At 48.3% G+C, this 26,237-nt stretch overlaps 1 protein-coding gene across 2 annotated transcripts in view; it reads left to right on the top strand.

Annotated features, from left to right (window-relative positions):
• The window catches only part of Panx1 (pannexin 1), a 37,641-nt gene extending 12,089 nt beyond the window's left edge, over nt 1–25,552 (top strand). For both annotated transcript variants that reach the window (XM_055615539.1, XM_055615537.1), the window contains exons 2-5: nt 8,595–8,734; nt 20,958–21,178; nt 22,805–23,463; nt 25,121–25,552. In XM_055615539.1, the coding sequence (XP_055471514.1) occupies nt 8,595–8,734; nt 20,958–21,178; nt 22,805–23,463; nt 25,121–25,200 (1,100 nt within the window). In that variant the 3' untranslated portion in view covers nt 25,201–25,552. The remainder of the gene's footprint in view (nt 1–8,594; nt 8,735–20,957; nt 21,179–22,804; nt 23,464–25,120) is intronic.
• The last annotated feature ends 685 nt before the right edge of the window (nt 25,553–26,237 follow it).

Genomic DNA, 26,237 nt, shown 5'->3' with positions numbered 1-26,237 from the left:
AATCATGACCTAGCCAAGTGTCAACTGGCTCAGCTAAATGCTCTCAGCCTCACATGTAAGGAAGAAATCATGGCAGCAATTCACAGGTTTCTTAATTGGATGCAGTGTGGATCAGTTACTGTTATATTGCTGGGACCAAACTACCTGACAAAAATGACTTAAAGGATGAAAGGTTTGTCTTGGCTCATGGTTTCAGAGGGATCTCAGTCCTCCAGCGCAAAGGAGGTTTAGTCTGTTGTGGGACCCTATGGTTGTGGCTGCTTTCCCTGTGGTAGACAAGGAAGCAGAGAGCGGCTTGGACTAGACTGGAGACCTTGGCTATAACCTCCGGAAGCCTGACCCTCGTGGCTTATTTCTACTATTACCACCCCCACCCTGATTCTACTACCACCCCAAATAGCGTCAGCAGTTGGGGAGTAAGTATTTAAAATGAACCTGTGGGAACATTTTAGACTCCAGCCATCACAGTTGTACCTGGGGAGGCGGTGGTGATACCAGTGTGATATGGGAGGTGTACTCGTTCATGTGTGACTTTTCCCTGCTTCCTGGACTGTGAGTGATCTCTGTTCCCAAGTCAGAGCAATGAATGAAGCAAGGTGAAGAGGCATATGGTGTGTACATGATGCAATGTTTAGTCTCCATGGTTCCCCCCCAGATCCCTTTGCATTTCACAGGGGAGAAGTCACTTCTGCAATAGTGAGAGCTAGGTAGCACCCAGGATGAGAACATAGGTGACATCACCAATTAACAAGAAGTTGCCATCTTGTGCTTCTCAAACTGGCATCCTAAGGAAAAAGCCCCGCCTTTTCCTGTGATCTGCCCAAGCTGCCGAATCCAAAACAGAAAAACAGGCAAGCACAAGTCAAGGTGGGCATGGCGTTGGTTGGAGAGCCTGGGCTTAGCTGGGTGACAGACAGGCCGGGGACCATCAGGTGGCATGACAACTAAATGCAGCATGTGGTCTTGATTAGAGAAAAAGCAAGTTGTTGCTGTAAACAGTAATTTAGGAAATCTGACAACGGGTTGATTGACCTTAATTTGATAACCTGCAGGGCAAAAGGCTCTAAAATCGGAAATTTCTGAGCGTCAACACTATGCTTGGAAAGTTTAGATTTTGGAGTGTGTCTGAATTCTGACTTTTGGAGCTTAGCTGGTAAATTCTGTGCACATGCTCTGAAACCCTTCTAGTTCCAGGCTGTCTTAGTTTCATTCTGTTGCTGTGATAGAGCACTGGCTGGCCAGAAGCAACTTAGGAGAGGGATGGGTTTATTTCAGCTCACAGGTCGTAGTTGTCACTAAGGAACGTCAGGGCAGGAACCCATATTACGTCTTGAAGGAGAAAACCTTCTGCGAAGCAGTGCTCACTGGCTTGCTCCCAGACGCACACACAGCTAGCTTCCTTACACAGCCCGGGACCACACGTCCAGGGAATGGTAGGTACTGCCCTCAGTCAACTGGGCCCTCCTACATCATTAATGAGACAGCTCTACCCCCAGACATGCCCACAGGCTAATCTGATCTGGGCAATCCCTCCCTCAGTGTGCCCGCTTGGTAGTTAACGCTAACATTTGTACAGATAGCATATTTCCTCAAGTTCGTGTTGCCACACTTTAGCTTGCTGACTGCAGTGACTTAAGAAAAAGCCCTTGTTCTTAGAAGATGCACAGTACTGGCAAAAAAGGGGTAGAGCCCGGCAGCTACCCAGTGGCCCAGCCGCAAAAGAATGCACACGCTGCGCAGATGCAGATAGCGGGCTTGAGCTCTGAGGGCTGCAGTGCTTAACTCCAAGCATGGAATGGGATGCCACTGACATGTTCTCGAAACTTTTCTTTATTCTGGAGGAAGAAAAGAAAAAAAACAAAATGAAGTGTTGAATTAAAAAAGGGATGAGATGAATACAGCAACATACCTTTTGCACTTTAAAGTCCTGCATGCTGGTGATACAAATTACTAAATAATTCTTTGAATCTGACATAGTTTATGTTAGATGACAACACTTTAAATAATTCAGTCCTTAAAAAAAAAAAATCTTTCGTATTCCTTTGCCTTGAGCTCCTCCTTTGCCTTTCTTTTACTCAGGTCCCAGCCACAAACTTTTATTCCCAGGACGGCTGTCAGGTTTATGTTAGGGAGTGACCTCAGGCACCACCCCTGGTTCCTGCTGCCTGCAGGCACAGGATACTGCTTTTCTCCCTGTAGGGGCACAGCTGCCCTGGTTAAGCCTAGTCCAGTTTGTGGGTCTCAAAAGGAGCATCGTCTCCCCAAGCTGCTGAGCATTTATTTGCCTCTTTGTTCAGTTGGTGGCAAAGGATCTGGGACGTGTCAGAGGCTTCTTAGAGAATGCCAGTGCCTGTCTATGTGAAGAGCAGCTGTTACAGAGGCGTGTGCCTTCTGCAGCCCAGGCCCGTGCAGAGGTGTCCTGGTGGGTTAGCCTCGCCTAATTGCCATGAAAATCACTGCAGTTCCATTTTAAATCTGCACGGCAGAAAGTGCTAAAAAGTGCTTATGTTTTCTCACCAGTACTGGATATGGGATATGTGCATGCTTTGGAGTCAGCTCCTACAGAGAAAGGGAAGGCAGTTGTGGGCAAATTAAGTCTTCCAGAATGTCTTGTGTTTGAAGCTGAAGATGGGTTTGGCTAGAAGTTGGCTTGAGAGGTGCAAGGAGAGGAACGGGCTCCTGATTGGAAGGAAAAGTTACTGTGAGATTCTTGGAGCCTTGCTGAGCTTTCCGGTGGCCAAGGAGGACCCCAAGGGCACCCATGCTCCCGATTCAGAGCAGATTCAAGCCTGCTCTGTCATCCTGAGACGTGTTAGCACAGGAGCTGCACACTCATCTTTTTTTTTTTTCTGTACTGTGTTCATGGTTCTTTTTTATGATTGTTTGCATTGAACTTGGGAGTTTACAAGAATAGTTTTCCTTTTTTTTTTCTCCTGGCATCCTTAAAAGGTAGCTGCTGCTTTCAAGTTTAGTGCTTTGAAGGTTGTTTTATGATCTGCTGGGATCCCTTATATGAGATAGGTGTGTGTGTGTGTGTGTGTGTGTGTGTGTGTGTGTGTGTGTAATTTATAGCTAATGAATTGTAATTAATTTTTTGTGAAATGAAAACATTTTGTTGACTTTAAAACTGTGCAGAAAATAGCTATAAGCATTATGACCATAATCACATTGTTTTTCCTTTGTACCTTCCAGAACAGTGGCCCCAGCTTGTGTCTTTCCCTTCAACAGACTCTTTCGCAGTCTGCCAGCTCAGACTCAGGTTTATCCAGTAACCCATGTCTTCTCTTTGCTCATCCTTTGGTAAAAATGGGGAGTCTGACTTCCCATTCTCCCTAGCCTGAAGTCTTTGTGTCTCTCTTTTCTCTTGGGTGAATGGGGGTGAAAGCTAACAGCAAGGAACAAGTCCCTCCCCAGCCCTCTGCTGCCCCCTGTGGCCTGTTCGGTGTGACACCTTCTAGAATCCCACAGTTTTTCTAAGTTCTCGCTGGCTGACTAGATTTCTCTATTGATGTTTTTATTTTTGTTAAATTCACGGTTTTGATGCATCTCATTCACTCACCAGGAGGCCCGTTTCCTATGCTTTCATACAGCCTTCTAATTTTCAGATAACAAGCAAACTTACTTTCCCTCGGGGAGCCAGGAGGAGCTATGGGTGTTAGTCAGAAGGCATAGGACACAACCCAGCCTCGTTCTTCATCTTGCCCTTGCTCTCTTCTGCTGGTTCTGGGTCAGTATTGTGTATGAGCTGAAGAAAGAGAAGGGACCGTAGCAGAAGTAGACCAGAGCCTCGCCTTCAGCAGGAGGATGGAGGCAACCCCAACTGGCATTAATGTTCCTGAGAAACCTCAGCTGGCTCCCGGTTTGTCCCTGTGCCCTGGGCCTGCTTCTTGGGCTGCATTGCTCTGTGCTTTTCATGAGTGCTGCTTCTGAAGTAAATGTGGGTCTAGGCAGTGGTAGTGGCCTTTGGGCTGCTCTTCAAGCAGAAGGTGTGTTCACGCTCTGGGCTCCAGCTAGAGGCACTTTTATGGGGTAAAGGGACCTCTGTGGCTCAGGTTATCTGCTTAGCAGGTGAGACTTCTTTTGTGAAGCCCCAGAAAACACACATTTCTTCTTCAAGATCTTGCCTTATTTTGCCAGCTATGTGGGTGTCGAGTCCACAGCTGTCGCTACATTTCAGCCAGCCAGAAAGTGGTTTTGTTGGTGGTGGTGGTGTTTTTCTTCTTGGCGTAAACCTGAAACTCTTGACTTTCCTTTGTGTGCTGTAGTAATCCTTTCTCAAACAAAAGAATTAGTGACCCAGATCCTTCAGAACAACTTGAAGGAGGATGGGTATATTTTGGCTCATAGTTGCAAAGGCTGCTTGGCTACAAAGCCTCCGGCTGAGGGAACATGGGGAAGGAAGCACAACGAGACCGGAAGGGGCAGGGAACCAGATACATCCTACGAAGGCACAACCCCCAGTGACCTGCTTCTCCACAAGACCCCAGAGCTTTCCAAAATAGTGCCAGCAGCTAGGGACGTGAGCCTGTAGGAACATTTTGTATTCAGATCCCGGCATGCCCACTGTGCATAGGGTGCACACAACAGTGCTGTCACGCCCTCGAGACTTCAGTGCTCTCCTTCAGCTCACACAGTGCTGGGGAGGAGGCTTGTGGGGCCCTTTTGCCAAGTACCCAGGTTCCAAACCTGTCAGCCCACAGCAATGGCTGACCACCCTGATGCCAGACCGTCACCAGGGGAGAGATGTAGGCTGAATGCTGGGTGCCCGTGAAGTGCTGCTCCTCTGTCAGGGTCACCCAGCTTGGCTTTGGGCTTCTCTGAGTTACTTTCCGGTTGCTAGGCAGAAAACACCAAGTACCGGGGCCTTGATCTGTTTCATTTGCTGGAATGTCTTCAACCCTTGCCTGAAAGCCTTCCACCTCTGGCCACTTGGAGGAACCGCCTGCTGAGGCCATGCTGTCCTAACAGCCCCTAGTGGGGACTCCTTTAGAGGCGGGTTGCTGAAGTAACGGAGTCCAGAGGCAAGGATGGTGAAAGATGGTGGGACCACTTTGAGCTTTAGTTCCCTCCAGGGTTAAGGTCAAGTGGCTCCTTCGCTCCATACGACTGAACCTTAGAGTAGGTGACAACTGAAGGAACTGGTGGTGTCTCGCGAGTGCCAGTTGCCTGCTGTCATCTGTTTCCTTAGGACCTCGGTGTGTACTCAGTCTCCAGCCCACAGTTTTCTCCTTTCTCTTTTGAAAAATGTTTGCTATAAAACGTCTAGTTGTGTTTCTTCTTCAAGAATTTCTGCTGCTGCCGTGGGAAAGGTCCCCAAGTGCCAACATAGAGCTTGAGGCAGTTTGCTTGAGGGAGAATGTTCGTAAATACTGGAGATGAGTGTTCTGAGGATATGTTCTGAGCCAGACAGGCCTCTGTGGACTTTTAACAGCACTGTCTATTTTCATGAGTGTTTGGACAGATGTTCCCAAGCACGGAGCTTACCAGCAGATTTAGGAGAACCTGGGGCCTACTCACCCTACTGTCCATTGTAGCTGCACACTTAGCCTTGGTGGATAGTGATGTGAAGGTGTTGGGAAGGTCCCATTGAGGCAGGAAGAGCATGAAGAGGCCCATGCATTCTGATTCTATGTTTTATAAAATGTAAGATCTTGAGTTTAATGGGATAAAGGGGCCAGGGGCACCTAGAAATGTCTTACCCACTCCAACTCATACTTAACACCCTCACTTGATGGCAAGATCTGTTTCTCATGTAAGATGCTTCACAATGGCTGGTGATGGTCTCTCCCAAGCTTCACTGTGAAGGTCTTTCTTGATGCCTGGGTGTCAAGTCACCTGCTGAGGAAGATGGGGTGCTCAGGGCCTTTACCATGCACCCAACACCGCCTCCAAAGTCTACTCTTCTGGCACCACAGACTGCTTCCTTTTCTTAATACAAGTGTGTGGATAATCTGCTCCCCAGGGGAAGGTGGCCCTTGGAGGCCTCTTATATTCTAGGGCATAGGGAGGTCCACCTCACTGTCATTGCCCCCTTTCCATAGAGTACAGGAGACAGTGATGGGTGTGCTTTAGTCTGTAAAGCGATGCTGGAAAAGTCAGCCCATTGCTTTCTGGCACTCACGGAGCAACCAGTGAGAACCAGGCACTACTGTAACCTCTTTGCTGCCTCCCTCCCTCTCTTGTCCATACAACAATGTGCAGTGTTGATGTAAATGCCATCCCCATTAGAGACCCATGCTTTGGAAGGTTAAGTGGTTTACCAGCAATGAGTCACCCAAGTGAATGGCAGAGTGAGGTTTAAATACAGCAGCAGAGCCCAGGCACTGGGCCCTCCTCACACTGCATGGGCTGTGGGAGAAAGCATGCCTCATCTGTAGGGGGACTAGAGAGGAGGGGGGAAGGCAAGGGGACCAAGCAGCAGCTCATTCCTATGCCTGTGACACATCCCCAACCCAATAAACACATGATAAGAACAAGGGGCATAGCCCTGCTGGACCCCAAGGCCACGTGAGTTGAGTGACTGCCATTCAGAGTCCAGCACACAAAACACCCGTGTGTGCAGAGTGATGCAGTTCTCACTTCGCTGTGGAGAAAGTCACATCCTCCAGTCCCTTCCCAGAGGGACACATTTACAGCAGACCCCTAAGGAGGGCGTAGGTCTTCTGTCCTCATCCCCACTCAACTCCATCCATCTTCTGTTGGAAGGCTCATTGTCTTGGGCATTTGCCTTCTAAATCTAAACCGTTTAGGTAACCCTTTGGTTTATGCCATTTTTTTCCTTTTCTTTAGAGGAAATGGAAAATTACTGCTTGGCCCACCAGTTATCTATGGTCATTGTTCTTTCACACTTCTCTTTCTTGGGACCAAAAAAAAAAAAGTCCTTTTTCCTGAGGGCTACAGAGAAAGCTCACTGGGTGAAGTGCTTGCTGCATAATCTGACTCTGATTCCCAGAATCTATATAAAAGGCCAGGTGTGGTACATGCTTGTTGGGGATATAGAGGCCAGAAGATCCTGGGGCTTGCTGGCTGGTAGCCTAGTCCAGTTTATGAACCCCAGTTCTATTGAAGGACTTTCTATCAAGAAGTAATGTGAGGAGGAATATTTAAGGCTGACTTCTGGCCTCTACATGCACACAAGTACTGTGTACCTGTGCGCACCTGCACTGAATTGCTCTTTTATTCCACCCACCCATGGGACACCCCTTCTCCTTCAGCCTCCTAAACTCAGCATTTCTGTTCATGCTGACTGGTTCTTTTGCTGTTCCCCTGTTGTTTTTGTGGTAGCTTCACTTCTTTCTAGAATTTTCCCCCAGTGGAGTCCAAGCTGCTGTTAGGGCCACTGCCAGCCAGATGTACCTCCACAGTGCTCAGTTTTAGTATGTGCTGGTGTGCATCTTATCCTTCGTCACCGTCATCCCCTCCTCTGCCCTGGTCCTCCACAACCTAGATCTGACGTCTTAAACGTTTTCCACTCATGGCTGTTATGAGAACCCCGGTGTGTAGGTATATAATATATAGGTGTACTATACATTTATTTAACACCATTCTTGTATATATATAATTTTACCGCTTATTAAAGACAGCAGCGAATTACATACTAATGGAATGGGTGTGCTTGTTGCCTTACTTCAACCCAAAGATGTACTGACTTGGTCCCTGTGTAACTAGGATGGTGCTTGTTGCCTTAATTCAACCCAAAGATGTACTGACTTGGTCCCTGTGTAACTAGGATGGTACTTGGCCTTTGTTTTTTTTTTTTTTTTTTTGTGATATAGCCATTTATGCTTGCATGAAAGGAGAAAACTTTGTATGCACAGTTAGTTAAAACACTGCAGTTCGTAACTCTCCCGGTTTGCCTTGTATGACGGTGATAAACATGACCGAAAGCAACTTGAAGGGAAGGGTTCATTTGATTTATATTTCCACATCACAGTCTGTCACTGATGGAAGTTAGAGCAGGAATCTGGAAGCAGGAACCGAGGCAGAGGCCATGGAGGAATTATTACTGGCTTGCGCCTCCTGCCTTGCTCAGTTACCTTTCACATACAACCCAAGCTCCCCTGCCCAAGGGGCGGCATCTCCCACAGAGGGCTGGGTCTTTCTGTATCATTAGGAAAATGTCCCACAGATATGCCACAGGCCAGTCTGATAGAATAATTCTACTGGCTTTTCCTACCTGTCGCTAGCCTGTGTCAGGTTGACAAAAACGAACTAGTGCAATAGCATACAGTAGTCGTGGCTGTGAGCCAAAACGCTACAGGTAGTATTCAGGTTGTTGTGTGATGCTAAGTGTACGTGGTGTGTTCAGAACCCAGGCTGCCATGAACTTGTGCAGTTCGACGTGGATGAGTGCTCCCAGAAAACTTTGGATTCGTTACACATTTGAGTTTGAAGTTTTGGTCATTGCATATCCAGAAACCTTTTACTGTCAAGATTTTTTGATGCCTGTGTTCATTTGGTGTGTGATGTTGTGGTGCAGTTCAGGAAGCTTTGACATGGGCAACACTTCAGATCCGAGTCAGTGGGGACAGGGGGTGGGGCGGAATGCAGGCCGCTTGCTTCATTCATCTGGAACTCTCTGCTTTGCTTCCCAGGTACCCAGATAAGCTGCTTCTCCCCAAGTTCGTTCTCCTGGCGCCAGGCTGCCTTCGTGGATTCATACTGCTGGGCAGCGGTGCAGCAGAAGAGCTCCCTGCAGAGCGCGTCTGGAAACCTCCCACTGTGGCTGCACAAGGTAAGGCAACAGTGTCCCCCGGCCACAGCCATGCAAGGGTGTGGGGTCAGCCACACAGGAGGAACCTCAGCACTGACCCCCTCAGACGTCTTTGTGGAGCGCATAAGAAATGGGTGCTCTTTGAACTTTAGCTCTTCATTGACAGGCACCGTGTACATCTTTGTCTCCTTTGTGTCCTTAACTCCCCTGCAGAGAGTTGACCAGGGCCTTTGTTTGACACTTAGAAGAAGTGAAGACTGACGTAGTTGAGTCGCTTCTGCCCACTATGTTGCTGCCGCACGCACCAGTAGCCTGGCTGTGAATCCTGGGTACACAGCCCTTGGATGGGTTTATGGTAGGTCCATGTGCTGAAAGGAAGGAGAGATACTACACAAGAGGCGTTCGAAGCCAGGCTGTTCAATTAGAGAGAAGAGGTATAGGTCAGGGGGGCGTGGGGCATACATAAACCGGAGACTGAGAAACAGCAGCTGGAGCTAGCCAGTGTGCACAGAAGAGCACTCTTCAGTGATGACTTGACACTGGCAGTCTTCTCTGGCAGTAGGGATGTGACGTCTCAGGTCTTCCCTGGGAGGATGTGACATGTGGGTCTTCTCTGTGGTGATAGCCACCTTGGGTCTTCTCTGCACATAAAAAAGCAGGGCTCTGATTTATCCCGTCCTTCATTCATTGGTTTCTTTGCCTTTCATAAAAAGACAACCAGAACATTTGCATCCTCTAATACTCTCCTCTACTGAGGAAAACTCAGACTTGTATTTTCTGCAGCACCAGAGCTGACTGGACCCTCTGCTACTCTAACTGCTTCTGTACACCCAGCCAGCGTTCTCTTAAAAGACCTCCTGAGTGCTGGGTGGGTCCTTGTCGGCTTTGTGTGTCGGTCCATCACCTTGTAAGGACCTTCAGCACAAGTGGGCACACTTGCAGAGGGTCAGAAGATCTGTAAATCAAAATCTATGTTGCTGTAGTTTGCACCCATGTTAAAATGTCATTGTGGAAATGCCAAGTTGTAACAGTCTCTGGGTTGGCGTTGGCTGAGCCTCAGATTGTAGCTGGGATTACTTAAGGTGAGAGTTGGCAGGGATAGTAGCCACTGTGAGACTGCTGGAGTAAGAAAGACTCCTGAAAAATCTTTTTCCAGATGGTTTTCACAGGAAACACTGAGGACGCCTTGAGACAAGGCCAGGGTCATAGACTCGTCTGGGGCTGAACAAACAGAACCCAGGCCAGCAGACTCCCAGTTTCTAGTCAAGGGAGGAAGGAGGGTGGCTGTGTCTCAGCCGACCTGCTGTGGCTCTTTCTGGTGCTGAGCTCCTTTGTTGTGGTGGCTTTGAGTGTCTGAGCAGAGCTCTTGCCAGACTCCCAAGACTGGGGACAGAAATTGAAGAAACCTGCCTGGTCAACACTCGGGCATGGCTAGGACCCTAGAAAGCCTTTCTTTGGGAGTAAGGGGTTCCCTCCCAGGGGTTACAGCTCTGGTCTGAATCAGTTCCGAGACGACTTGGGCTTGGGTGATGTCTCTGGGTCACCTGCCTGCTGAAAGCGAAGCCGAGTCCTCCCTGGAGGAAGGGGACATCATCCAGAGCCTCAGGTGTGTGCTCTGCCTTAGGCAGGGTGTTCGGCATTCAGCAGACATACCACAATGCAGGAAGACCCAGAGAAAAGTCAGACCAAGAGGGAGTCTCCATCAGACTCGGCAGGGGTAGTAGACTCAGAGTTGAGGTATGTAGAGGCTGTCACAGGGAACTAGAATCAAAGGGAGGTTTTCAAGCTGCAGTGACGTGGACTTTCTTTTAACTGATGTTAATGGAGGGCCCTCCTTGTGCTAGGATGTTTGGCAGCAGCAGGCTCCAGATGGCATCTCTGATGCTCAGAGTTCACGCGGTTGGTGAAATGAATGTGCCAGAGAATAATTAGAAAGCGAGACAGGAAAGGGAAAGTGTGGTTTTTCCAGAAACCAAGGGACAGGCTTGCAGACAGAGCCATGAGCCCTTAAATCCCCCAGCTGCTCTCAGATGGAGCCCGGCTTACTGGACTTGTTACTCCCCGGCAGCAGGGATTTAGTGGAGAAGTGGCAGCCGGTGTTGCGGGTAAAGAGTGTGTGCTGAGGAAATGATGATGCTCAGAAAAGAAAAAAAAGAACAAAACAACAACAAAAACCCTGCCCCTTTTCTTCTCAGAAAATGTGCCTTCTTTGTACACAGAGGCAATAAGCTCCGTGTAACGGGAGGGAAGGTTGTGTCCGGGGAGACTGTGTAATGTGAGAGTCCTGTGCCTGCCCTGGACTGAGCGGCTGGAGAAGACACTGAAGGTGCTGAACCAACAGGCACTGAGGCGCTGCCGACAGGAAGCAGTGGTTCTCAACCTGTGGGTCACGACCCCTTTGGGGGAGTCACAGATCAGATACCCTGCATATCAGATGTTTACATGTATAACAGTAGCAAGATTACAGTTACGCAGTAGCAGAGAAATATTTTATGGCCAGGAGTCACCACAACATGAGGAACTGTATTAAAGGGTGGCATCGTGAGGAAGGGTGAGACCACCAGTCTAGGGAGTGTGGGGCGAGGCACTCCCCTGGAGATGCTATAGACACGAGGGTCTGCGACTGCCAAACAGGCGTATGGCAAAATATTGGACTGGCGGGAGCCACAGCGTGTTCCTGTGCAGGCTGTGCATGGTTCTAAGCGATGGACCCTTATGGTTGGTTAGTGGGGGTTGGGGAGAGGCAGGGAAGCCTAGTCAGGCACAGAGGAGGGTTCTGGTCTGCAGGAAGAGAGGCAGGAGGAGCATTCACCAGGCACAAAAGGAGAGTTTAGGTTGGGAAGAAGATAGAGGGAGGTGGGGTGAGCCTAGTGAGTCAGGGAAGAGAGACCACTAGCCAGGCTCAGGGAAGGCTCTGGTCAGGACAGAAGGGGAGAGAAGCAAGTGCTTCTGAGAAGGAAAGTGCAGACAATAAGCCAGACTTGATGCCATGCAGCCAGTTACAAGGTGACACCATAGGACCTTGAAAGGAGGGCCTATGCCAGTGGTCAGCAAACTTGCTGTGGACGGCCAGTCAGTAGAGTTACACAGTCACTGTTGAAGCCGCCCCAGGGAGGCAGGCATTGTGTTCATGCCTAGTTATGTTGTGGTAGCAGTTGAGCAGTCCCTGAGATGATATGCCTGGTGATATGGAAGAGGGCACAGTCCAGGTGTCTGAGGAGCTGGCGTAAACCACTTCTCCTGTAATTTGCTTTTTGTTCAGGTATTCTATCACAGCAACAGAAATGAAACTAAAACACACGGGGTTGCAGGTCGGAGTAGATGTCTCCACAATACCCAGTGACATGCAGGCACACACTGAGGAACACCAGTCTAAACTGGTGGTGCCCACTCGCTAGCAGCATCAGAATCTTGCAGGCCCCCAGGAAAAACGTTAACCCTAGCAAGTGTGGGTGGGGCTCAGCCCCCTGTGCTGTATGGACATGGGAGGCTGAGGGGAGGACCGGAACCAGAATGTGATCCAGGATGGCACTAGGTGCAGGAAATCTGAAGAAGAGGATCAGACGTGTCTCCTCAGCTCTTAGCCAGAGCTACTCCGTGGCCACTGGGATGAGCTGAGGAGATAGAAGAGACGGTGGTCACAGTGCCATGGCGTCTGTCAGGATGATGGTGTGGAAGCTGTGAGACTGAACTCCTCTAGGGTGGAAGGGATGGAGTCTTTAGTTCCTCCCTGTTGCTGTGATAAAACGCTCACCAATAACAACTTGGGGAGGAAAGGGTCTATATGGCTTACATTTATTTCCAGGTCAGAATATGCCACAGAAGGAAGGGAGAGCAAGAACCACGGAGGAACACTGTTTGCTGGCCTGCTCTGTGGCTCATGCTCAACTTCATACTTAGTCACCTTTCTTACACGACCTAGGACCACCTGCCCAGGGAATGGTGCCACCCACAGTGGGCCGGTTCCTCCTACATCAATTAATAATCATGACAAGCATGCCCATGGGCCAGTCTAACCTAGGCAGTTTCCCATTTGCGGCTCCCCCACCCACACCCCCGTCAGATGACTGAAGGCTGTGTCAAGTTGGCAATCAAAAGCTAACGATGACAGAGTCTGGAGAGTTGGTCGGATAAGAGGGACCCACAGAAGACAGAGCTGCAATGGAAGGGCAAAGGGAAAGCTGTCCTGAAGGAGTAAAGAGCAGGTTGTCAGTACCAAGTGCTGCCGGGGCTATGCTGGGCATTGAGACCAAGATGAACTGCATGGCTGTGGTGCCGTGGGTTGAATGTTGTCACCTAGAAGATGATAATGCCATCTTAATGTGTTAACCCTGTGTGCCTTAGAATATGACTATTTGAACACGTCTGTTACTGATATAGTTGGTGAGTTACGAGGAGCCATCCTGGAGTCAACTGTGCCCTCACCTAATATGGCAGGTGTCCTCCTCTGGGGAGAAAACTTGGACCGTAGACACACACCGAGTAGAGACAATGTGGAAACACTTGTGGCCAAGGATGCTGGGAGAGGCAAGGAAGGATCTCCCCAGGGCCTTTGGAGGAAACATCTTGCCCTACAGAACTGTCAAGAAAGACTCACATTATCCTCAGCCGTTCAGTGTGTGGGATTTGTTTGTGACAGTCCCAGAAATGAGCGGGGCGTAGAAACCAAGACAGCTCAGTGGTTAGGAGCTTGTTCTGCTCTTCAGAGGACCTCAGTCTGGTTCCCAGCATCCACTCAGACAGCCCACACCTCCTGTTCTAGGGGATCTAACTCCATCTTTTGGCTTTTATAGCACCCACACATACTTGGCATACTCACACACATGCACATAGTTAAAAATAAAGATGCGGCTTTTCGAGTTGAGCACAGATTGGTAGTCATAGCTCCTGTATTCCTACATTGAATGTTTTTCACCTTTTAAAAATAAAGTATGGAAACATATTTAATGTAAAACTTAAAGTAAACATACTTTGTGCGGTGCTCACCGTGGGGAGGGAGTGGAGGTACAGGGTTTATTTCAGTATGGCTCAGTTCAAGCCAGTAAAACCAAGAGACTCCAATCCCTCCAGAGACCTTCAGTGTAATAATGTTTAAGTGGCTGTCACTGTGGACCAGGCATTGTTGGTGGTACCGATCCCCCTGCTGACAAGACTTAGCTTCTCTCATCCCTTCCTCCGGCCCTCCTCTCTCCTACCTCAACCACTGCTGATGGTTTCCATAAGAGCAGGTAGTCTTTCCTGGCCATGTGAATGCATCCAGGAAGCCAGCAGGGGGCGCTCTAAGACTGCTCGACTTCTGAATGTTTCTCCACATTAAGCGTGTTGGCAAAGATTAGTCAGGTTTGTCTTTGAAATAGAGCCCTTAAAGGAGGAAAAATCAGAATAAAAAAAAAATACTTAACAAAGTGGGCGAAATATTTTTCAGAGAAGAGTCATAGAGACTTAGTTGGTGGGTTCACCAGAAGCCCCTGGCATTACCTGGAATATGTGCAAACACAGGGTTCCGAGCCCCGGACACACTTGCCAGGGGGTTAATGCCAGGAGTGTGTGTGTGTGTGTTCTCTCAGAATCTGGAAGATTCTGATGCTGCTGGCCTGGCTTGGGGTCCTCAGTGGGCACCACCAATTGAGACTGGTGTTCCTTAAACAGCGCGTGCCTGCACATCACTGGGCATTGTGGAGATGTCTACCCAGACCTGCAGTCCATGTCTGTTTTAGTTTCATGTCTGTTGCTGTGATAAAATATCTGAACAAAAAGCAAACTACAGGAGAAGTGGTTTACGTCAGTGTGTAGGTTCTAGTGCCTGGTTATAGTCCCTCGCTCTGGGGCAGTCAGGGTAACAGGATGGGAGCATCGCAACCACAGTCAGGAGCAGACAGGAATGAATGCATCCTGAAGTGCTCTCAGACAAGGCCGCAGTGCCACAGGGAGCATTTAGACCCAAGCAGAACTTCGCCCCTTGCTTGTGACCCTGAATCTCCTGGCTCAGTCCTTTCCGTCTTCCATGCAGACATTCTGTTTGCTGTCTTCTCCAGGACTCTGGGGTGCCACTCACTGCTTGGAAGCCACCATCCACAAAGCCTAATTAAGTCCCCTTAATGTCTTTTCTGTCTGCATTCTGAAGGCTGCTCGGGGTTCATTGCCTCCATTCTCTATTCCCTGTACTGGGAACTGTTTAAGGGAGTTTTTATCGGACCATCCCACAGCCAGGGCCAACATCCTTCACACCTGTGTTTCTAGTTCCTAAATGCAAGATGCTCTCATTTTGCCCGCTTCCTACTTCCTAACCTTCCTGTCTCTTCAATATTCACTCTTTCTGACCCTGATATATCACAGGGCCCCAGTGTGGGTGCTCTCTCTGGCTTCTCCCATTCTCTCGGGTGAGCTCCACTGTCACTCTCTTGGCTTTGTCTGCCTATGCTTTCAGGTCCTGAGTCACAAGCCAGACTCCCCCTTTTCTCTCAGCTGTTACTACACATCTCCACCAGGGGCTTCTGACTGGAGGCATCTCGTGTCTCTGACTTTAGGTCCGCCCCCCACCTCCCACCACATCTCTGTGTAGGCCTCAGGCTCACTATAGTCCTCGGGGTCTTCCTCCTTTCCATCTCCCGTGTGTGCCCCTGCTCTGAGCAGCTCTGTCATGAGCGCCATCATTTCTGCCCTCTGCTGCAGAGGCCCCCTGCCTTCCACCTCTGTGTGCTCTCTGTACTGCTTTGTTGTTTTGTTCGCACTCTCCACCAGGGGCTTCCTGCCGTGCACAGCGTGGGGGAGGAGGGCTAACATTTGGTGTACCCCAGAGCGTCTGTAAAAACCACCACAGACCAGAACGAATTCCACAGCGGGGATTTATTCTCTCCTTGATCCACAGACTAAAGTGCTGACAGAGGTTGACAGGAGCTGTCACGCACCCGGTCCTCGGATGGTAGATGGAGGTCTCCATTCTCTGCCTTTACCTTCACCAGGCTCCCTCCTATGGTCTGTCTTTACCAGCCATCAGTTTTGGTGCCTACTTATATGACCTCATTAAAGCTAACTATATATTCCATGGTCGTGTTTCCCAAGCAGTTTGACACTCAAAGTTTCTTGGTTTTTTAAAACTTACTTATTTTATGTCTTTTGCTTCATGCATGTCTGTGCACCATGTGTTTTGGTTTCTTTGTTTTATTTTTTAAAAAGAAATTTTATTTTTCAGTTCATTTTATCAGTCTGCTACTCCTAGATCTAACTTCCCAAATAGGTCCCTAAGAAGCATTTTGAGAAGCACTAATAACCCCCCCCCAAAAAAAAAAATAAAACAAGAATATTCATAGGCACAAAATGAATGATAAGGAATGGTCACAAAGCTAGCAGTGTAAACCAGTTAATCTCAGCACCAGGTAGGCTGAGACAGGTTGGACTCTTCAAGTTCCTGGCTAGCCTGGACTATAGAGTGAGATCCTGTATCAGAAAACAAAACCAAAAGGAAAAAGAACCCAGGAAAAGTGGTTGTTCTGTTGGTGTGTCAGGCCTGTACTCAGCCCTTGGGATGTGGAGCCAAGAAGATCAGCCTCATCCTCTGCTACATGTTGAACTGATAACCAGCCTAGGGTACAGGCGCCCTCTGGAGAGAGGGCGTTAAAAAAATTGTAACCACAATCTCTAGCTTGTGGGGTGAGGCCCTGCAGGGTCTACAGGACACCTTGGTTGGAGACTCAGCTTGATTTGTCAGCTGCCATTTGTGTCCAGTGCCCTCTGTCTTGGTACCCGGGTGTTGAAGCATTGACCCTGAGTCTCTGGAAAGCATCCAGCATTTTGGTGAGTTTGGTGCAGCCAGGAGTCGGAAAGGGTGGTCGTGCACCTGTTGGAGTGGCTCCATGGGGCATTGAGAATCAGCAGTTGTGCTCACAGCTGGTTGAGGACTCCGAGGGATTGATGGGAACCAGCCTTATCTCCAGCTTGGCGGCCGGCAGTGGCCTGTGTGGGAGGCACAAGAAAAGGTGTCATCCCGGGTGGACTGCTGCAGCCGGGCAAAGGGAGGGCACATCTCCTCCTCCAAGGAACGCCGGATGAGCCAAGTCTCAACTGTTCTTCCTTCAAGTTGGCGGCCAGCACCTTTCAGACCTTGAGGTCAGGGTGCGGCTCTAATGAAGTGTTTTTTCCAGCTCCCAAGGCTGCCTCCAAATGTACCCCTGGTCAAGGGGGGCCAGGGTATAGGAGGACAGGGACTGCGGAGATGCTTCCATCTTGTCTGTAGCTCACTTCAGGTGTTATGTTTTGATTTCTAATTGTTAAGCTGTGTGATCTTTGGGAAGGTGCTGCTACTTGAACCAGTGGGAGATGGGGAGTGGGGGTCGTGTTCCCTGTGCACTGCCAAGCACAGAGCAGATGCCCAGGAATGTTTCTGAATCCACACCCCAGCCTACATTCATTGCTTTAAGACAAGTGGCATATCCTTGCGGAGCATTGCTTAGCTGTTTGCATGGCTCTTGGTCTTAGATGAGGAAAGAGCTGGACCATGGAGAGAGGTTGTTCTAGGTCACCTCATCCTTCTCCTCCTCCAAGGAACACTGGATGAACCAAGTCTCAACTGTTCTTCCTTCAAGTTGATGGCCAGCACCTTTCAGACCTTGAGGTCAGGGTGCGACTCCATCTTGAAGTGTTTTTTCCAGCTCCCAAGGCTGCCTCCAACTGTACCCCTGGTCAAGGGGTTGTAGCCACAACCCCTTCCAAGAACAACACAATTTTTAAAGTAGAGAGGCTGAGAGTTGCAGCCGGAATGGCTGCTTGGCTTTCCATGAGGGGTCTTACTGTTAGGAAGAGCGCAGTGCCAGTCGGCGGGGACATTGTACCAAGGGGTACAGTCAGAGCCTTGGGTGATGTGAACCCCTGACCTAGGATGGAGCAGGAAGCACCGGCAACCAAGCTTTGCCCTCACACGGACACCATGGCGATTCTCCATGTTCTTAATCTGATGAAGATTTGGATCTGCATTTCTGTTGAGTTGACTGCCTTGTGGAAGCATGTAGAGTGCTCTCTTTATTTTCGGTGGGGGTGGGAGAGTTTAAGTCTAGGGAAGACCAGCAAACAAGGCATTCCTGTGCATTCCTGCAGAGGTGACCAGGGCACAAGGAGGTTTAGGAAAGCTGTGAACATCTCCGTGTAACACCTTTAAGCAGCTGTTTTTCTAATGAACAGTGAACCATGCTCTACTGCTTCCTGAGCTGGATGCCACACTCCCTGGGTACGTTAGACCCAGGTTACTTTAGGGGGAAACCTGAGGTAAATGCTGTTCTTCAGATTACCTCAAAACAAACAAGACCCATTAACATATTTCACAAGCCCTAGCTGGACTGCCCTGTCTGGCCTCAGTGGGAGAGGATATGCTTAGTCCTGCTGTGACTTGATGTGCCAGGGTAAGTTGGTACCCTTGGGGCGGGGGCTTCCCTTTTCAGAGGAAAAGGGGGGATGGGAAGAAGGGACTGAGGGTAGGACTGGGAGGAGAAGAGAGAGGAGGCTGCAATCACTGTAAAGTAATTAAATAAATAAACTAATGGGGGAAAAAAAGAGAAGCATTTCTGCCGCCTGTGGTTCAGAGACACTGCTTCACTGTCTGAGTGCTGGGAACGGCCTGGCTTTCAGTTTCATTTTTATAATGATAGACAGTGGCTAGAACAGGCAAGGATGGAGTGAGCACAGCCAGCTGTACCCACATCAGCCGTAGTGTAGTTCAGCCATGTCCAGCCTGTGATGTGAGCCAGTGTGTGTCAGCCCTTTGCAAATCAGGGGAGCACTCAAGGACCTCGTCCTGTGGGAGCCCCGAAGTATAGCCATGTGGGGGGCCACTGCAGACTTTGGGGCCATTGGGTTTCCTTCTCTGTCTTCTTCTGTGTTAGGGATTCCCAGGAAGGGCTAATGGGAGCTTCCGGGTGTTTGTGAACAGATGATCCCCTATTTCTCATTACCTTCTACTAGAGTTTAACGTTGAAAATTACGTGTAGGGCTTTGTTACCCAGGGAAGGGACTTTCTATCTGGATGGAACTCAGCTTCAGAACTGTGGTGGTTATTAGACCAGCCACTGGACCCTGTTTCAGGGTTAGTAACAGAGAAGCTCGTGCAAATTCGTTTTTTCATGTGTTGGTAACCGTATCAGCACAACCCATTTCCTTTCTAAACCTGTCTGTGTTGCTTCGTGCATTTAAAGACAAATGAAACATTTCTGTGAAAAAAAGAAATCCAAGGGCTTTTGACAAAAACCAAGGGAACTATGAAGCCACAAGAGCTGTAGGAATGATGGGTGGTGCCTGGGGCAGGTCTAAGAGCAGGAAAGAGGGCAGCCGTGGAAAAACTAGTGAGGTCCAAACCAAAGCCTGGAGATTTTACTTCATAGTAGTGTGTCAGTTGACATGAATGCTGTGGACATGTAAGGTGTTCCCATGGGGAAAGCTGGCAGGGTTCCTGGGATGCCCATAGGGCCTTTGCAGCACTGCTTTCCTAACAGTAGGGTGTTAAGGTTATTTTTATAAAATTGTGTTTGTTTCTCAGTTTCTCTCTTAACCCTATTATCCAAGTAATTGAGACTCTATTATATTATTTGTTTAATAAGTTTCACAGCACAACAACTGAGCAGTTTTAGCTCTATTCTTAACTCTCTAAGCTAGTCTGCCTCCCACCACCCCCAGTGTAAATCTCAGAGATACTTGCATTTTGTAGCTCTCCTGTTGAGCTGTCTCTCCTGATGTCTCCTGGACCTCTGCCCATGCTGAATCCCCTACTTCCTCCTCTAACTCTTCCTCCCCTGGCTGGCAGGAAGTGCAGCCCAATGTTCTCTCCCCTGCTCAGCATTTGGCTGTAAGCTGCTTTATTGGCATACCAGGGGTCAACTGGGGAGCAGTGTTTACACAACAGTGGGGCCAGAGATTCTCAGAACAAGGATTGCAACCAGATATTGGGGGGGGGGTAATGAAATCAGCGTTTGAATTACACAGTAACCTTATGCCTACAACAGGCTGGCACTGGTCCTGCCTACTCCTAAGTATGTTTAAGGAGAGGATCGTGTGTCCAGTCAGAATGACCCTGTTGTCACTACAGTGAACTGTGGAACTGGAACACTGTAATGTAATGCTGTGTAGAGCATGCAGAGTTGTAGCTTGTGGGTCGTATTCTAACTGAGTCACTTGCCAGCTTTGTGATCTGGGCCAGAAACCACTCCAAGCTTCTCTTCCCTGTTCCTACAGGAGTGATCCCCACAGGTCTTTGGGTCATTTCAAGGGCTAAAGTAGGAGGCCCTGTTGTTGATATTTCCTGGTGGTCTCGAGTGCTTTTGACAGGCCAGGCGTTAGCCATGTTTGACATCTTTTCCCAAGTGATCCAGTTTCATCTTCATGACGCCTGTGTCACTTGACCACTTCAAAAGGGGAAACTGAGGGTCAGAGGCTCCGTAACCTCTCAGCCCAAGTCACAAGGCCTCGCTTCAGTAGAGCTCAGTGCTAAGGTCTTCCTGAACTCCTAGTTGGACTGGGGTTCCAGGTGCTCTTCACTCTGGTAACACCTGAGTCTCCTCCGGCCTGCTCTGTATGCCCACCATCCCTGGTGCCTCCCTGTAATTCTGTCATTGTGGTGAAGCTTTTCTGTACAGGATACTGTCCAACTGTAGAGTGATAGTCTCTTCCAGCTGTGAGGGTCTCTCCCTCCCTCCACACTCTGTAGGTTTTAGGTGCTTTTTCTAACTGCTTTATAGTTACCAGTCCACTGAAGCCAGAATTTTTCATAATGTTCCTTTGGCATTTTCCCAAATTCTGAAGAAGAAAAAAACAAAACAAAAAAACCTAGAGCTTAAAACCAGAAATAAATGAAAGGAAAAAAAAAAAAAAAAAACCAGCAAAGGCCACTTTGACATTTACCTGTTCCTTAATTGGGACTCTGATAAGGAATCATGCTGATGGACAGAAGAGCGTATTAATTTTTTTCTTGTTCTGTGATTAGAAGGAAACACAATCTGTCTACATGCAGTCACCAGTTCCTTCAAATTAGTGTCTGTTGAATGGAAAAGGGTCAGCTCTGGGTCGGATAAAAGCAGTCATCAGCAGGCAGCGAGCTGGTGTCCGTGAGACCATGGACACCATGGTGGGAATGGGAATGCTCATTTGTCCCTGCAATGAGTACAAGTGCAGCTTCCGGCAGTCAGCAGCTTCCAGGCAAGCTGATGGTGGCTTGTTCTTGCTGCTGTGAGGGGGTGTGCTGACCACGACCCCTCTTGCTTTGCAGTTCTTCCCCTACATCCTACTGTTGTTTGCCATCCTCCTGTACCTGCCCCCACTGTTCTGGCGCTTCGCAGCAGCCCCACATCTCTGCTCAGACTTGAAGTTTATCATGGAAGAACTTGACAAAGTCTACAACCGCGCCATCAAGGCTGCCAAGAGCGCTCGGGATTTGGACCTGAGAGATGGACCTGGACCCCCAGGAGTGAATGAGAATGTGGGGCAAAGGTAAGAACTCAAGAGGGCTGCCTGTAGTCACCCTAGGGTCAGTTCCCTGCTCTTTCTCCTGCTATGCTGGCCAGGGTGCTGATTGACAGGAGTGGGAAGAGGGTAATGAGGGTGTCTACCACCAACTGACAAGGATCCCCTACTCTTTTCAGACCACACTGTCCTCAGGTCAGTGTTCTTTCCCCTGTCCAGTATCATCCTTTGAAAAGCAGTTATCACAGGGGTGACAGGTCAAAGGTCTTGCTTGCTTGCTTTGATCTACTATAATGGGAAAGTGTGGAGGATTCTGAGGCAGTCAAGCATATAGAAAGGATGAGAGAGGTGGACCCAGCAGGTGGAGGCCCTGGCTTCTCACATTCTTCCTCTGATTCTGTCATTGCCAGTAGTAACCATAATAGCAATAGCTGTCTTATTTCTAAAAATACCTGCAATATATTTGTCTTAGAGTTTTCTGTCACTGTGATAAAACACCATGGCCAAAAGCAACTTGAAGAAGAAAGGATTTATTTTAGCTAACAGTTCAACATTACAGTCCATTATTGAAAGAAATCAGGGCAAGAACTCAAGCAGGGCAGGAACCTCGAGGCAGGAACTAAAGCTCAAGTCAGGGGGCTGTGCTGCTTACTGGCTTGCTCTTTAAGGGTACTTCAGCACACTTCTTTACGGCACCCAGCACCAGCAGGCCAGGGCTGGCACTGCCACCAGTGACCTGGGTCTCCCATATCAATAAAAAAAAAAAAAAGAAAAGCAACAGCTGCTTGTCCATGGGCCAGTCTGGCAGGGAGCCTTTTCTCAATTGAGGTTCCCGTTCTTAAAGTGACTCTAGGTTATGTCAGATTGACGTAAAACTAGCCATCACAATTTCAGACATTGTATTTGAGTGCAGCACTGTTAACTAAATGCATTTATTTGCCTGTTTTTCTACCTTTTATTTCTAGATGATGGATAAACACCATACTGCAGTCTGTTGTAGGAGAGCCAGGGTCCTCTGTGCCCTTTGGGTCCACTGAACGTTCTCAACCCTCCCTGGTAGAAAAGCATATGCGTTCTAGTTGGGTTGAATTTTATTTTTATTTTTATTTTTTACTATTTTTCATTCTTAGTGGGAGATTGTTGTTGAAAAACAACAATAATAAACCAATAGCTGCTCTTCTGGATCTGATAAATTTAGTTAACAAACATTGAGCCATAGGTACCAGGCATTGCCCTAAAAATTACTAAGTATTAACTCACATTTTATTAGTCAGACTGTCTTTAAAATATTAAAAGGGAGCCTGGAGAGACAACTCAGCAGTTATGGGCACTTGCTGTTCTTGTAGAGGCCTGAGCTTGGTTCCCAGCATCCACATGTTGGCTTACAGACATCTATAACTCCAGTTCCAGGGGATCTGACACCCTCTTCTGGCTCCTGAGGGCACTGCACACATGCAGGCAAAGAACTCAGAATATTTTAAATGTTCAAAGTGTTAAAAGGAGAAAGGTTTTTGTTTTATTTACTAGCACCCAAATGAAGTTATAGTTCATGTGTTTGAAGTTTTCAGTGACACGGTGTTGAATATGTCCATGCCTTTGACATTTGATGAGACTGGCAAGGGCCTGAATTATTTTTATTTCCCTGTTTTTCAGTCTGTGGGAGATATCTGAAAGCCACTTCAAGTACCCAATCGTGGAGCAGTACTTGAAGACAAAGAAGAACTCTAGTCATTTAATCATGAAATACGTTAGCTGCCGGCTGGTGACGTTCGTGGTTATACTATTAGCATGTGTGTACTTGAGCTATTACTTCAGCCTCTCCTCACTCTCAGACGAGTTTCTGTGCAATATCAAGTCGGGCGTCCTGAGAAATGACAGCACCATTCCCGATCACTTCCAGTGCAAGCTCATTGCCGTCGGCATCTTCCAGCTGCTCAGCTTGATTAACCTCCTTGTGTATGCTCTGCTGGCTCCTGTGGTCATCTACACGCTCTTCGTCCCGTTCCGGCAGAAGACAGATGTTCTCAAAGTCTACGAAATCCTACCTACCTTTGATGTTCTACATTTCAAGTCTGAAGGCTACAATGACTTGAGCCTCTACAACCTTTTTCTGGAGGAGAACATAAGCGAGCTCAAATCATACAAGTGTCTAAAGGTGCTGGAGAACATTAAGAGCAATGGGCAGGGCATCGACCCCATGCTGCTCCTGACTAACCTGGGCATGATTAAGATGGACATCATGGATGGAAAAGTTCCCATGTCCTTAGAGACCAAGGGAGAGGACCAGGGGAGGCAGACAGTAGACTTCAAAGGTAGGTTGGCTCTCTGAGTGGGGGCATTCCTTTTCAGCATCTGGATCGTCTGTCTTTACCCTGCCTGTCACTTGAACCTTTTTGTTAGGGTTGTCCTTGGGGAGCCCAAGACTGCAAGAATGCGGGGACAACTTGGTGTTATCCCAAGTTTCCCAAGAAGGATGAATCTGTGCTTTCTTCCCCTGTCTTCCTCTCAGCCGCCTCTGGTTGTTCTTTCTCTGTGTCTGGTTTGCTGTCTCATGCTCAGCCTGTTTCTAGTGCTCCCCTTGCTTTGTCTTGTCTTCTCTCTATACCTGTCATCTCTTTGTCCTTCTCTGACTTTCCTTCTTTTTAGTATATGTTATGTGTTCTTTGACAATGTCATGCATGTTTACTGCACAAAGATAAATTAGTCTATATTTATCACTATAGTAAATTATTACATTGTTTTATTTAACCTGCTAGTTCCCCAATGCCTGACACAGAGAGACTATGATTTATATTAAGCTGAAGCACTATGCTTTGCAGATTCTGAGCTATTCCAATCCTAGTACCTTTAAAACCCACACAAAGCCAGTCATTTGCCAATCAGATGACTCCTGGGCAGCTTTAGCGCCATCAGTCTGTTCTTACAAGCACATGCTCATTGTCATCCTTATGGCAGCTCCTTTCTCTCCATCTTCCTCTCCCCTCTACCTCTTCTGCTTTCTCCCTTGTCCTCTCCCCTCTCAAACCCAAGCCGGAGAACCAAAAACTCCACCTACCTCTTTCCGGCCCAGTCACAGGCTTCAGCATCTTTATTAGCCAATCAGGGATAATTGGGGAACATTCCTTCTCATCACATGGCTACAGGGGATAATTCAACATTCCTAACAATGCCCGTGGCAGGGCAGTAACCAGACAAGGCACTGAAATCAGCATTTGAAAACGTGGTTGAACTTTCCTCCAGCAGTTTACAGTGTATGTTGGTCGTATCCAGCTTCCCCCGATACATCTGTGCACCTGGTATATCCCATGCCCACCTTCATATCTTTTTTATATTTTGTGACTGACCATGCAGGCTTTGTCTTGTGTAGCAGATGATGGCTGCAGTGAGTTCATGAGTGTCATGGCATATTCAGAGGCCAGCCTTTAATCCCTGCCCCCTTGCTCCTCTTCACTGGATGTGTCCTGAGCCTGGAGTTGGGGTTTGGGCCTGGTTATAGATATCCTGTTAAGGACTGAGTGCTCAGCAGCACTTACTAGCTCTCAGCACTTTAACCAGTTCTGCGTCTCTGCATTGGCTGCTGCCCACCCCAAGGAAGGCTCTTTGGCCAAGGCTGAGGGCAGCTGATCTGAATATAAACATTTAGAAGGGAATTTGATAACATGTCCGTTTAGCAAAATAACAGTAGTAGGTCCTCCTCTAAAGCTGTGGGCTTTGACCATGGTTGCTGTACAGGTGTGAATTCCCACCTATGGAGCAGGCCTCATGTATAACCAAGAGAGCGGCCACTGTCTGCCTTTCTTTCTTTAAAAGAGGGAGTTATTGGCTTCTTGCCTTGATGTAACTTTTAAGACTTTAGACTAAGAAGTAGACATGGGAAAATGATGTGTCTGAGAAGTCCTTCTCACAGTTGGTTAGTACGAGTCCTCCCTACTCTTCCTCCCTTATAAATAACGCTTTTAATTTTGACAGATTTGGACCTGAGCAGTGAAACAACGGCAAACAGCGGGGAGAAGAACTCTCGCCAGAGACTTCTGAATTCATCTTGCTAATGGTTTCGCTCTGGAGTTTCAAGCCTGTGGCTTCTGTGGCTGACGCACCCCTATTGGATCTGTAGGTGGCTTGCAGTAGATGTTTCTGGTTTCCATGTGGTGTGTGTCCTCTCAGTCTCTGAGAGAGACTGTGTCAGAGACTGGCCAACGGTGTCATGAAAGGATGGATTAGGAACGCCCCACAAGACAAAGTAGGGAAATGAGTAAGTGGGCGTAGTCCAAGTCCTCCCTGAAGGGCTGTTCTAGAGCCTCAGAGACACCATTCTGGACTGAGCTTCTAGAGAGCAAGCACGTTGGGGATACTTTGTTTGGTGAGATAATAATAAACATGCCAGGATATAATTTAGTAATACCCTCTGTGTGCCCTTACTGACTGCTGGCCTACCAGTGAAGTGGGCCTCGGTGTGGCAGTGTCCTAAATTGGGTATGACCTGATGTCTTAGCTCTTGTATGTGCAAGCTCTGCTGTCACTTGTGAGCCTCAGCTAATTGTTGTCCTCTAACCACTGCTCCCTGCCCTTGCCCTCTGCCAGGACAGCAGGCTGAGGCAGTGCCCACTGAACCCAGCTGAGGAGGCAGAGTCTGAAGTGTGTCAGCTCATACCGTGGTGACTGTCAGGAGGAAAGCTTCAGAAACAGCCCAGTGGGAAACCTGAATGTAGTGGCGATTGATAGGTGTTGTCAAGACACCCGAGATAGGAAGACAGGATTTTATTGAGTCACGTTAACACAGCGAGGGTTACTCTGCTCAGTGTGCACAGAACACGGAGCTGACACTACACTAACCTTTGCCATTCATTTGGAGGCAGATTATTTAAATTTAAGCCCAACTTTTTAAATTGCACATTAATTTATGTGCTGAGGTCATTTGAGAAGAACATCCTAGCATTGATAAGAATTGCAGAATAAATTATACACATGGGTGGTGAGGACAGATACAGGCATTGCTTTAGAAGCAGCTTTGCTTTGTGATGTGGTCCCGCTTTGTAGCTCAGCCTGCCCCTCAGAATGGCATCAGTCTTCCTCCCTCAGGCCCCCC

Source organism: Psammomys obesus, unplaced genomic scaffold (genome assembly GCF_907164565.1).
Source record: "Psammomys obesus unplaced genomic scaffold, mPsaObe1.curated_primary_1811, whole genome shotgun sequence".
NCBI classification, from domain to species: domain Eukaryota; kingdom Metazoa; phylum Chordata; class Mammalia; order Rodentia; family Muridae; genus Psammomys; species Psammomys obesus.
Note: the sequence above shows the minus strand (reverse complement) of the source record. Positions and strands in the feature narration are given on the sequence as shown.